The 14480-nt window shown below is 32.9% G+C and overlaps 1 protein-coding gene across 1 annotated transcript; it reads right to left on the minus strand.

Moving 5' to 3' along the window:
* Window positions 1-613: 613 nt before the first annotated feature.
* LOC114180471 (uncharacterized mitochondrial protein AtMg00810-like) lies at window positions 614-3343 on the minus strand. The gene is made up of 3 exons (XM_028066786.1): window positions 2565-3343; window positions 1080-1185; window positions 614-718 (listed from the first exon to the last, which is right to left on the minus strand). Exons 1-3 carry the CDS (start codon window positions 3341-3343, stop codon window positions 614-616), a joined length of 990 nt encoding a protein of 329 aa, XP_027922587.1.
* Window positions 3344-14480: the final 11137 nt, after the last annotated feature.

Consider the following 14480-nt stretch of genomic DNA (forward strand, 5'->3'; position numbering starts at 1 on the left):
TGACATTTCTGACAGTTTAAAAAACCGTCAAAATTACACATGTCAAAAACTGTTTGTGACAAAAATATTATAACCGTTGGTATTGTTGTCGAAAAAGAAAAAAAAATAATAGCGGTTAAAAATCACTACAAAATGTAGTCTAATTTGATTATATATTATCATATTTTAACGGTTAAAAACCGCCACAAAATGCATCATATTTTGACGGTTAGAAAAAACTACAAGAAAATTTTCATATTCATTTGTTCTATCATCTCCGACATATATACTTAACATGTTATCGTTATGTATGTTACATTACAATAGAAAAGGAAAATGGGAGAATTCATTAATTCAATCATAAGAGACTGAATGAGACTGAATTAAAGTTACAATTACATGTTCCCCAATACTGCATGAAATTCAATGATAAGATTTTCTTCTTCTTGTGAGAACGTTCCTCTCTTTAAATCAGGTCTAAGATTTCCATCCATAAAACATATGCCCAATACGCAATTCTTTGCTTAGCTACAAAATTAGGTTAACAAATTATTATTTATCTAACTCTCAACAACATGCTAACATACTTTATAAAGGCATTCATTCGAGCTCAAATAAAAAGCTAAAACTAAGACTAAACATATTTTGTAGGCACAAGTCTCACTTGATCATAATTCATCAACTCATTCCACTTCTTTAAAGCCACCAATTCAACATGTTGATACGGTAGTTTATATTCCTGTACCAGAAAATCTCTGTTAGCAACCAACAACACATAAAATATTACAAAACAATTAAGACACATAAAATATTTAGAATGAAATTACTTAGTTACCAAAAGAGGCTTAATGGTAGGAATAGAGTTTGTCGCCGATGGAAAAGAAGAGACAGCAAAGGCTGAAACATCTGCTATGCATGAAAAATTCATAGATAATGAAATTTGGTTGCATAAACGTAATAGCATAGAAGCTTTCTTTTCCAAGATTTCTTCCAAACATAAAAAACTATTTACTCCTATTAATTGAGGAGCTCGGTAGTGAAGTTGGGAAAGAAGGAACGCTTATTAAACCAAAATTGAGTATATAACAGGGTTTCAATACCTCACTGACAAGATCGCTTAATGCAGAGATCCCATGGCAGCCCACAGCAGTGTATACCATGTATGACTTTTTCTCTTTCAGACGTCGACACGTATCTAACACAAATCTGAAAAACAGACAAATTGTTAGAAATTCAATGCTAGGACAGAAAGGCTGATTAAAAAATTAAAGGGACCAACAGAAAAACAACTTTATATATTTGATCCATACCGGGTTGAGGATTCAAATACAATATAGGTTAAGGTTAAGATAACAAATGAGCAGTGAACAATACTGCATTTTCCAACCATATAAAAAGGAAGAAGCAAATACATAATTCTTGAATACTTAGTATTAGAATTAAAAATTGCAATGGGTCATGGAGGCAATTGAGTTATTTCATTGGCAATGACTTTGGGGCTACACCAACAAACAACATATACTTTTCTATGTTCGGTAATAGAACTTGCATGACTTGAATAAAAGAGGAATTGTTACTAAAAAACACAATCATAAACTAGAAAATATTATGAATCCAACCATCCATATTATTAGGATTCGAAACTATATTGGGTTACAAGCCATAAACTGAACATATTTTTCCGACTTTGTTCATAGAACTTGCAAAGTGGTGTCTTAGCATCCAATTGCGGTGACTTGAGCTAACATTGGAAATATGGGATTCTAGGGTGGGATTTATAAGGCCATGGTCTCTCTAAGTACGATGGCTACCTTTGATGGTATGGTTCTCCAGAGGTTCTTATCAATTAGTATCACAACCTTCCACCATGTACCTCAATTGCAAACAAAGTGTTTGCCTATGACTAGTCAAAGGAAAAGTGCATGGCTAGCCAGTCTGGGTGCTAGGGCTGCAAAGTGTAGTGTGTTTGATGCAATTACAGGGTAGGGGAGTTGACTCTAACATTTAAAGTATAGAACTGTGTGGGATTACAAGGCCTTAAGCTCTCCATACAACTGTTAGCTTTTGTGATATGACTCTACCAAGTTCTTATCACAATGGATGTGATAGTAATTCAAGGTTGTGAAAGGGATAGTTGAAGGGATAGAGTAAATGTGTAGATAGTAGAGTGTGAAAGTAGTAGTAGGAGAAGTGTATTTGTAGTTGAGAGTAGTTGTATTGGATGTTGTGTTTGTTGTTCTTGATGTTACAAAATAGTAGGATACATGGGTATTTATAGACCCATAGATTATTCTAGAAACTCCTAGCTAGAACTAATGCAAATACTTCTAGATTTTTCTACATAGTTGAATGTTCTTGATTTTTCTTTCTATCCTAGGCTTTTCTCCAATACTCTAGAAGTTTCTTTACATTTCAATAACTCTATCTTATATTTTTTTAGATTCTTCTAGAATTTGCATTATACTTTAATACTCCTCCTTGATGCAAATTCGGTAACTCCAAGCATAGCGCGTAGTAGTTCAAATCTTGGTCTTGGTAAGGCCTTTGTGAAGATATCTGCAATTTGATCTTCTGTCGGGCAGTACTCAAGTCGTATCTTCATATTTGTTTCCGCTTCTCTGATGAAGTGGTATTTAATTGCTATGTGTTTTGTTCTACTATGATGTATTGGGTTCTTCGTCATTGCGATAGCTGATTTATTATCACAGTTGATTGTAGTAGGTCCACTTTGTTTCTCTCCCATATCTTTGAATATCTTTCGAAGCCATATAGCTTGACTTGTTGCTTCAGCAGCAGCCACATATTCTGCTTCAGCTGTTGATTGTGCAACAGTTGCTTGCTTCTTTGATGCCCAAGAGAATATTCCCGATCCAAGCGAGAAAGCATAGCCTGAGGTGCTCTTCATGTCATCTATTGATCCTGCCCAATCACTATCGGTGTAGCCAATGATCCTTGAGTTAGTCATGGTTTTGTACCATATTCCAAACTCTTTTGTGCCTTGTAGATATCTTAAAATTCTTTTCCCTACTCCATAATGAATCTGACTTGGCTTTTGCATGAATCTTGATAGAAGACTTGTGGCATACATAATGTCTGGTCTTGTGGCTGTGACATATAAGAGACTTCCAATCAAACTTCTGTAGCGTGATGCATCTGTTTCTTGTGCTCCATCATCTTTTTGTAGTTTCTCATTTACCACCAATGGAGTAGCGACAGGTTTACAATCATACATCTTGAACTTCTTCAATAGGGCTTCAATATATTTCTTTTGAGAGATAAATATGCCGTCTTCTTGTTGTTTCACCTCTATACCGAGGAAATAGTTCATCAACCCAAGGTCGGTCATCTCAAATGTCTTCATCATGTCTTCTTTAAATTCTTTCATCATCTCCAAATTGTTTCCCGTATAGATAAGATCATCGACATATAAGGAGACAATGAGGTGATACTGACCTTGTGCTTTAATATATAGTGTTGGCTCACTTTTGCTCCTCCTGAATCCTTGATCGATGAAGTATTGATCAATCTTGCTATACCATGCTCGAGGAGCTTGCTTCAAGCCGTATAAGGCTTTTTTTAGTCTTAGTACTTTGCCTTCATTGCCTTTATTGATGAAGCCTTGAGGTTGTTCAACATAAATCTCTTCTTCGAGCACTCCATTTAGGAAGGCTGATTTGACATCTAGTTGATAGATGTTCCATCCTTTTTGTGCTGCTAGGGCTATTAGAGCTCTTATTGTATCTAGTCGTGCGACTGGAGCAAATGTCTCATTGTAGTCGATTCCTGGTTGTTGTGAGTATCCTTTTGCGACCAATCTGGCCTTATGCTCTTGTATAGTTCCATCAGGATTGAGCTTTGTTTTATATACCCATTTCACTCCAATGATGTCTTTTCCTTGAGGACAATTTACGAGCTCCCAAGTGTTATTCTTCTCAATCATTTTAACCTCTTCTTCCATAGCCTTGACCCATATTTCTTGCTTTGATGCTTCCTCATAGCAGTTAGGCTCAATCATGGCCATATTGTAGGTTTCGTATATGTCTACCAAAGATCTTACTCGTCTTGGAGTGGACTCTAGTGAAGAATCTTCTAATGGAGGTGGAGAAGGCGTACCTGAAGCTTCTGCCTCTTCTTGAATTTCTTCTTGATATTGTTGCACTGGAACTAAAGTGGTGCTTTTAACAACTTTTTCTTCTTCCCAATTCCAAGAAGCATTTTCATCAATTTCAACATCTTGACTAATGACGAGCTTTTTTGTTTGTAGGTTGTAAACTCGATAGCCTTTTGATTGTGTGCTATATCCCAAGAATATTCCTCATATAGTCTTGTCTTCAAGCTTGTGCCTCCTTTGATCAGGAACATGTATGTAGCAGATAGATCCAAATACTCGTAGGTGTTTGGCTGATGGCTTTCTTCCACTCCAAGCTTCAATAGGAGTCTTGTCTTTGACCGCCTTAGTTGGACATCTGTTTAAAATGTAAACTGCAGTGTAGACTGCTTCAGCCCAAAAAGTGTTAGGCATACCTTTCTCTTTTAGCATTGATCTTGCCATCTCCATGACTGTGCGATTTTTTCTTTCTGATACACCGTTTTGTTGTGGAGTATATGCGACTGTGAGTTGTCTCTCTATGCCTTCATCTTCGCAGAATTTGTCAAACTCGCGAGATGTATACTCCTTTCCACGATCACTTCTAAGTACTTTTATTTGTTTTCCACTTTGCTTCTCGACAAGGGCCTTGAATTTCTTGAATATTTCAAAGACTTCTGACTTTGCCTTTAAGAAATAGACCCATGTCATTCTAGAGAAGTCATCAATGAAGAGGATGAAGTACCTGTTGTTGTGATGTGAAGGCGTCCTCATTGGTCCACAAACATCAGTATGGATCAACTCTAGTAAGTCTTTTGCTCTCCATGCTTTGTCGGTCGAGAATGGTAATCGATGTTGTTTACCAAGGAGACATCCTTCGCATGATTCATTATTCTCTTTTAAGCATGGAAGATCTCTCATCATGTTTTTCTTATATAGAAGCTTTAAGGCATATGTGTTGAAGTGGCCAAATCTCCTATGCCAAAGCCACGAGTCATCAACTTCTGCCTTCATGGCAATATTAGTTCCAGGTTTGAAGCTTATGGGAAAGCTTCTATTTCTCTTCTCCATTTTTACTTGGCCAATTTCTGTCTTTCTACTGTCATAAATTTTGCATGTATCTTTCTCAAAGTGGAGAGAATATCCATTCTCCATCATTTGACCAATACTTAAAAGATTCTCTTTAAGATTGGGAACCAATAAAACATCCTTGATGAATTTCGTACCTTTCTTTGTCTCCACCATGACAGTTCCTTTGCCTTGAGACTCCACTATGGTACCATTTCCTAGTCGAACTTTGACATTGACAAATTTATCAATGTCTTTGAAGATGCTTTGATCTTTGGCCATGTGATTGCTGCATCCACTATCCAAGTACCAACTTTCTCCTCCGTTAGGAGATTCTTGATTGGCATAAAATAAGCGTTGTTCCTGATTATGTTCTTCAGCAAAGTTTGCTTGATGCTTATTTTTATTACGACAATACTTCTCTACATGGCCAAATTTCTTGCAGTATTGACATTGAGGTTTTCCATGATGCCAACAATCTTTTTCCATGTGACTTGTCTTTTTACATATGCCACATGGGGGATATTTTCCTTGATGAGTCATAGGGAAGCTTCTAGAATTTTCTTTATTTCTAGAAATTTCTCCTCTACTTTTATTTTCTTCATATTCTTTATTCTGAGACCGTAATTTTAGTTTTGATTGAAAGGCATTTTCGACCGAGTCTTCTTCATGCCTTTTCAATCTTTGTTCATAAGCTTCAAGAGAGCCCATTAGTTGTGTTACTAACAATGTGGCCAAATCTTTTGTTTGTTCAATCGCAGTTGCGATTGCATCATATTTTTGGGGAATAGAAATTAAAATTTTCTCAACGATTTTTTTGTCAAGAATAGTTTCCCCATAGGCTCTCATCTGACTAACTATTTCCTTTATTCTAGAATAATAGTCTTTAATGGTCTCAGATTCTTTCATTCTTATTAATTCAAACTCTCGTCTTAGAGAATGAAGTTTAACATTGCGTACCTCATCACTTCCTTGAAACTCTTCTTGTATTGTGTTCCAAGCTTGCTTTGCGTTTGTGGCACCTATTATTCTCGGAAAGATTGTGTCATCAACTGCTTGTTGAAGAGCAAATAAAGCCCTTGAATCCTTCTGTTTGTTTTCCTTCAACTCCTTCTTCTGAGCTGCAGTAAGAGCGGAAGTGTCTTCTGGAATAGTGAATCCCTCTTCTATAATGTCCCATAAATCTTGGGAGCGAAAGAATGTCTTCATTTTGACACTCCAAAAATCATAATTTTCTCCTGTGAAAATAGGTACTGGAATTGATGATGTTTGATTGGTAGTGGCCATAGGTTGAGAAAATATTTTGGAAGTAGTATAGAATGAAGTTCTAATTTTTTTTGAAGTAGTTGAAAAGTTTATCTACGCCCAGTAGATGACCGAACGTAGCTCTGGTACCACTGATAGTAATTCAAGGTTGTGAAAGGGATAGTTGAAGGGATAGAGTAAATGTGTAGATAGTAGAGTGTGAAAGTAGTAGTTGGAGAAGTGTATTTGTAGTTGAGAGTAGTTGTATTGGATGTTGTGTTTGTTGTTCTTGATGTTACAAAATAGTAGGATACATGGGTATTTATAGACCCATAGATTATTCTAGAAACTCCTAGCTAGAACTAATGCAAATACTTCTAGATTTTTCTACATAGTTGAATGTTCTTGATTTTTCTTTCTATCCTAGGCTTTTCTCCAATACTCTAGAAGTTTCTTTACATTTCAATAACTCTATCTTATATTTTTTTAGATTCTTCTAGAATTTGCATTATACTTTAATAGGATGTTATAAGGAAAAAGACAAGCCATAGTTCTACAAACAACACTCTAGCTGCTGAGCGACCCCTACCACTATAGGGCCAGCCATAGCAAAGCAATTGTTTAATGTAGCAGCTGTAGTAGACAAAAGTGTGTTATAGCGGCACTATGCGTGGAGACATCAGGGCTTTAAGGGGTCTGTTTTGGGGATTTCAATTAATGAAATCTACAGTTGTAATACAAGTGAAAATGATAAAGCAGAACTCTTGGATTTAGAAGATGTTGATATGATAAAAAAAAGATTTTGATTGACAAATGATGATTCCCATTTGGGAAACTTGTATTTGACTCTTGTTGGAATTTACTTATATAGTTTGTTTCAAGACACCAATGAATTTTAATTGTTAATTGTGAATGTCATTAGTTTAGAGTAATTTTTATCATTTTTGAGAAATTATAATATATAGTATGTAGATTATATATAAAATAGAAATTTAAAAAGTTGGCTATACTGCTGTAGCCTTTTTAGGGACAGTTGCTATATGCTGCTATCTAGGATTTTACATATTGACTTATAACTATGAACCTAACCATCCTATACAATTAATGTACTGAAGCACGTAAACTAGTAAAATAACTATCAAGTACATGTAAAATATCAAGTCCAGTCTAAAATAACTATTACATTTCAAGGACTTCTGCTTCTGTTGTTCCTTCTATGGTGCTTCCCAAATAATTGGTGTCGCAAATCCCTGTTTTTTATAGTATGTTTGGATTCATGCTTTTGATTTTTCAAGGCCATTTGCTACTTGGTTTAGAAAATCCAGAGTGAACATGTGTAAGCAGCAGACCTATTATCCTATATGCAAAGAAATTTCAGAAAATACTGATGTTGGTTATATAATTTTTTATAATAAAAAGTTTAGAAGCACAGGCACTCCAAAATGGAAAAAACATTTAGAAGCTCCCCTCCTTTGCAGGAAAACAAAAATAACAATCGCATTGCAATTACAGAATCTTCCCATAAGCATTAAAGATGTTGTGACCATCACTTAGTGAAATGCACTAATCAAAAACTATTACAATTTCCACATAGCATGCACAAGAAAAATCCAGAGATATTTTGAAAATCGAAAGGAAGCTCACCAAGTGAAGTACTTATCAACATTTTTTCCAGTCTTGCACCTGCATCTAGTGGAAGCATGACTGCATGTATATGTATGTTCAAATCAATTTCATCAGGATCACAAACCATCTTGTAAAGTTCTGCAAACAACGAAAACAAATTTGACATGAAAAGAAAAATAGCTATACAAAATAGACATAAATAAAGAGTATAATAAGGTTTCCACGCTCTAATAGTTTAGACAACTACTAACATTTAGTACTTTTCTACACCAACTACACTATAACAATACAAGTGAAGAAAAAACCTTATTCTTTGGCGGGCTACAAAGGAAAAACCTTATTCACTGGTGTTTGAGATATAATACCTTCAACAACTTTACTACATTCGTCACCAGATTCCTGTAACAAAAGCAATACATAGAGATATTGGGCATGGTTGGTAAATTAAAAAGCAAAAGTATATAGACACTGAGGCTGTAAGAACACATAGAGAACATAAACACAGAAAACTAAAAAAAATGAATGCCTCTTCTATGAGGAAATACTTAATGTAGAATAATCACCTTCACACCTGGCAGAAGTGATCCATTAGCAACTTCATCTCTATCCAAACTCTGTTTTAACCATAAGGTTGGAGAATGAGAAATAAGAAAACTATGACATAATGTTCCTAACTTCGAATGACAACCAGCATGATACCCGTGCCTACGCAGGGGTCTATATTTTTTTATTATGTATTTGTATATGAATTTATTTGTGTTATATTTTAAAATTGATATAATAATTAATATATAAAACAATAATAGTATTATATAGTTAAAATTTGTTCCCGCATAAAATAAAAACACTAAAATTGTTAATAAGACTACTAATACTGATAATAATTATAATAACAATACTATTAATAATAAGAAAAAAAATGATCAACAAAAAATATAATTATACTGCATTGTTAACTTTTGATTTAGAGGATAGTGTTGGCTAATAAATCGTAAAATAACACTCAACCCACTCAACCCACTCTATTCGATAGAGTCCTATTAAGATTTCATTTTTCAGTTTAAAATCTAAAACACACACACTTAAATCCTAACACACAACACACACACACACACACATATATATATATATATATATATATATATATAAAAGATATTGTTATCATTGACTCTCAATTAATTGTTTGGTACGACACACATGTTTTATGATTGGAGTGCAAAGTATTGTCCACACATGAATAATCAATTGAAAGAAAAATAGAGAAATGCAAACATATTTTGAAATGATATCTCTATTAAAAAAAGTTAAAGAAGCCTGAAATTGATGTTAAGAGTTTTAAACAAAAATACATGCATATGTTGTTATCAACATAGACATTGAATTTATAATAAAAGTTAAACATAATATAATAAATATGAAAGTATTATAGTAATTAATTTTGTTTTTAATATTCAATAAATAATTAATTTTGTTTCTAATTTTGTTTTTAGAAGTTTCTTCACACTACATATATGTGTAAAGGTTACTTAGAAATTTAGAACTTAAAAAGCACAAACAATTTTAAGGATATATGTATATAAACAATAATTAATACTTTAGAGAATATATAAAAGGTAAAAGTTATTTTTATTACAATTATAAAATATAGTTTTAATTTGAAAGAAAACTTATCACCTTTTTCTGCGAACTATTTAAAATAATTAGTAATCTGATCTTTTGTGATTCATATTTATTTTTGAAAAACTTATATAAAACATTATAAAATAAAATTATAACTGTCTTTTTATGTAAATCAAAAATGATTTTTTTATGAAAAATAAATAACTGAAACAAACCGAACATTTAATTTTGCTAACAAACAATAACTTACGAAATTAATTTACATTTAAGAATATGAACGCATATGAACGTTGTTTTTACTATCAAAATCTGAAACTTATGAAGCTTTATGTATTTGCTTCATGGCAATTTCTAATATTTCTTGCTCCATCTTTATCTTATTCTTGATGTATTTTGCTCTTTCTATAAATGTAATCACAAAAACCACGTCAGTGAGGCTAAATGAATCACTTAAAAAATTATATCTTCCTTGCTCAATATTCTAATGTCTTCTACCTTTTAGAGAAACAACGGAAAAATATTTAGTATTGTCAAATTAAATCATATCATGGTTTATAATAAGTAATTCTGAAATCTACAATTCAATTTCTTCAACAATAAAAAAAGAGAAAAGGGACAAGAATATAAATGGAAGCTATAGTTTTCTTTCGTCCAATTCTTGAAATGTATACCATTTCTTTAACAAATTCATTCATTTTCACTCAATACAATACATACAAATGCCAACAAATCAGGGAAAGGGATAGAGAGTATTGTTCAAAAAAAACTTTCACCTACTATAACAATTAGGAGACTTTCTTAAATCTCTATTAGTACTCCTTGAACATTTCCATTCTGTAAAGATTACATGCTAGTGATCTAGGATAACCAAAAAAATGGTGAATGCAATGTTAACCATCAAGCTCTCAACTACCAGAACAACCTATTGATCAAGCAAAAGGAACTGAAAACATATTTATAAATAAAAGAACAGGTTATGTTTGGAATTGAAATTGCAGGATTCTCACGGGCTTATTCATAGATTTGATTCGACAGTAGCTCAAAGTGAAAATTGTTGGCTATTTAACTCCATATGATTTCATCTAGCATGTAGGTGACTGTTTTAAATAAAGAGAAATATTTAAAAATGAAAGAAAATAAAATCAGTAATATGCAGGACACAATGTTAGATAAAAGTCAATAAAAAGAAGTTAGGAAGAAAGGCTTGTAACCTTTGTAAAATGAGATACTCATGGAAAATGGCCTTTTGTCCATATCATTGGTAGCTTGAGAAAATAGTAAGGTAAAACAGGGAGAGAAAGTATTGAATGCTCCCAAACTGTTCATAAAAAAATTATGATTAAACAACACTATATTTTTATTAATAGACAACACTATATTAGAAATAAATTAGTAAAAATGAAAAAAGTCCACCTTTGGAACTCTTTGTGATTTCATCCAAGATCTTCTCCTCATCAAGTAATAACTTTTGCAGTTTTGGAATATTGTCCTCAAGTTTTGGTATCAAATCAGTGGATTCCTCGCCCTCTTTCATAAGGGCTTCAATTTTGGATGAATCCTGACATACAAAGTAGAAACAAAAGAATTAGATGTCTCATTGCAATGAACTATGACTTGCTTCTGTACCTTTTCTAGTTTATCCTCTAGCTTTTTGATCTTCTGACTTATGTGCTTAAAATCTTTCCGGTAGTTAACATCCTGCCTTTCAAACTCCTTGAACTCTTCCTTACACTTCCTCATATCATTGTCTAACTCCTGAAAATGAAAGAAGTTAATAATGACAAGATTACCACCTCAAAAGCTTATTATTAAGAATTAATGCACAACAATATAACTATGAAAACTGATTCAATTACAAAATCCATGTCAACCAAACGTTTTGTCTTCTCGTATAGTTGTTGTGCTTAGTTTCAAGCTCTTTGAGAGTTTGTTTACTTTCTTCATTTTATCCCTGAAATATGATATCACGAAGTCCTTCTTGAGAGAAGAATACAAATTCAACAATATGATATCTACATAAATTACTCTAATTTTAGTTGTAGTTAAGGCATGGAAAAAATCAAAGTTGCAGATAAGGAAAAAAGTTGCAGTAATTTTAGCTGATAACTCATCTCAAAAAGTGAAGCCAAGGTTAAACAATGTTTCTACTTCATTGAAAGACACAAAGTTTCTCATATTCTCCAACAAAAAATTACCTTGGCTAGAAATAATCAACAAATGATAAGAAACGCCAATATCATCTCATACTGGACTTTACTCCATATGCTCTAGCTAAACCTATTCATCCCAGAGAAACCCTGGAGCAAAGACAACACATTATTGAAAAATTACCCAATAATATATTCATTAGCAAAATAAATAAAAAAGCCAACAGCTAGGGAGACCTGCATGGATGACCCCATCAATGAAATCAACTTGTCTAAGCATTGGTAAACTATTTCTTTCCTTCTCATCAAGCTTTGCAACCAATTTTGTGGCCTCAATAAGGATCAAGCTTCTATAAGACAACAATAAGGATCAATTAATAATTGAAGCATTAATTTAAAAAGATTTAAGTTAAACTATCTAAATGAATCATGCTTTCAACATATACATGAGGAAGTTGCTTACTATATAGATCCACATGTGGATGTTGTCATCCTTTGGACTCCATGCATATCCTATATGTGCAGGTGTTTATTTGAATTGCTGCAACATTCCACTTGAAATCACCAACAACATTTTACAAAAAAAAAAAATCACCAACATTTTACTTCGACATCCCCTCTGTCAACAACAACTACAAAAGTTCAAAAAAAGGAAAAATGAAAAGCATTTGAAGCATAAAAAAAAGACTAAAACTCAAATCTTATTTAATCCTCTTTTGCAAACCACCTTAAATCCTTGCCTCCAAGCCTTGTTTCTCCAAACCTGAAAAATTCAAAACCAAAAGTTCTCAAAAAAATAACCCAAAATTGCTTTAAAGATTTAACCTTTCTTCAACTTTCTTTAAAAGGGAATCAAACCATGACATTAATGTTATTTAATATTTAAAGGTTAAATCTTCTACCTCGTACAAGTCTACCAACAATGAAAATTAAAAATCCAAATTTTAGAAAAGCAAAAAATTAAAACTGCAAATTTATAATGATCCAAATCGAATATAATAAAAAACTGAAGTTCAATATTTCTATAAGTCCACGTGAAAGTAAAAAAGTTAAGTAAAACAACATATAGAAAGGGTCTTTGCTTAAAATCCATTATCAAAAAAATCAAAATTTGTTCAATGTTGAAGTACTTAAAGAACATTAGATCTTAGATAATGAAAAAGTGAAAGATCGTAGCAACAATAAATAGAGATGTGATGAATCACTCTCACAATATGTCTAGCTACTTATATTTATTCTACATACCTACTTACCCCAAAAACTTTGGATTGAACAAAACATAGAAATTGTAGCCCATAATGTGATAGAACTTGGAATGTTGGATAAGTGGAGGATAAGGAACCTGCAATGTTGGCTAAAATGAGAACTTGAATTACTTCCCATTCCAGTTTCAGTAGTGTAAATATTACGAAACAAAAAATTAAACCACAAAAATAAATATAAAATATAAAAGATTAAAAAAAGTACTTTTACTTAACCGGAGCCAGAACCATTGAATACCAAAATAAAAAATTTATACATTCAATCCTGCACCATAAAAACTTCAGTTAATAAAAAATCCTGTAAAACCATAAGTTTAAGAAGAATGGAAAGCCTAAAAATTGAAACTATAAAGAATAAAAAAAATGTTACCTTTCTCTTAACCCACAATATTAATCCATAAAACTGAGTTTTCAAGAACACCATATATGTGGATCATTGCATGCACTAATCTGGAGTACCCAGACAACGCTTTCAAAACAGAAACACTAAAAGAAGGGTGTGGTTGGTTTTGAGAAAATATGGGTTGATAGAAAAAGGGTGTGTTTTAGGGTTAGGAAGGGAGAAAGCAGAAGGGGAAAGATGGTCTGAGGAGAGTTTGGCAGCAAAAGGACAAAAAATTTAAGAAAAAAAAATATGAATTTTTTTGAATGCCGTGAGCGGGAGAAATTGAGAGAAGAAAGAATGGAGACAGAAGTCTAAAAAGAAAGGTCAAAGGGGATTTTACAGAAAAACCAACGATGGGGACAGGTGTCACTCGTTTAAATTGGGTTATTTGAGTAAAATCCAGAGGTGTTACTGAACCAGTGCAGATCACAGGCCATTTTTAGAAGAAGTTAAACTGACCAAAAAACAAAATAAATGGACAGGTGTCAACGAATTAAATAAGGGTATTTGGGTATTTTCCAGAGGTGTTTGTTTTCATATATTTTAGATTTTATTTTCATCTTTTCTCTTTTGGAGTACTCAAACTAAATTGAATCCATGAAGGAATAATCATAATATATATTGAGGAGATTATAGCAGCATACAAAATTGATGGAATCAGAGTAGCAAAACTAAATTAAGGATTTAGTTCTGACAAATAGTGTAAGGGATTTAGTTCTGACAAATAGTGTGACCCAGACTTATTAAAAATATTTTATCACAATTGAACAAAAAATTCAAACACACACTATAAGTTAATAAGAATTGAAATAAATTGCATAAGATAAATTCTTAAGTACATTATGATTGTGAGTAACTCACGTAGTGGAAACAGAAACTTGAGTTTCCCTTTCACTTAACTCCTTCCTCTCCTAAGATACTCCCACAAAATCCTAAGCCTCGTCGTCTGAAAAGCAAGTAACCTAACTCGGGACGTGTTGTGAAGGACCCTAGGTCTCATGCCATGTGTCAGCCTCACCCACCCTTCCTCCAAAATTTTCATCACCATCAATGAAACGCCA

This window comes from Vigna unguiculata, chromosome 4 (assembly GCF_004118075.2).
Source record: "Vigna unguiculata cultivar IT97K-499-35 chromosome 4, ASM411807v1, whole genome shotgun sequence".
NCBI classification, from domain to species: domain Eukaryota; kingdom Viridiplantae; phylum Streptophyta; class Magnoliopsida; order Fabales; family Fabaceae; genus Vigna; species Vigna unguiculata.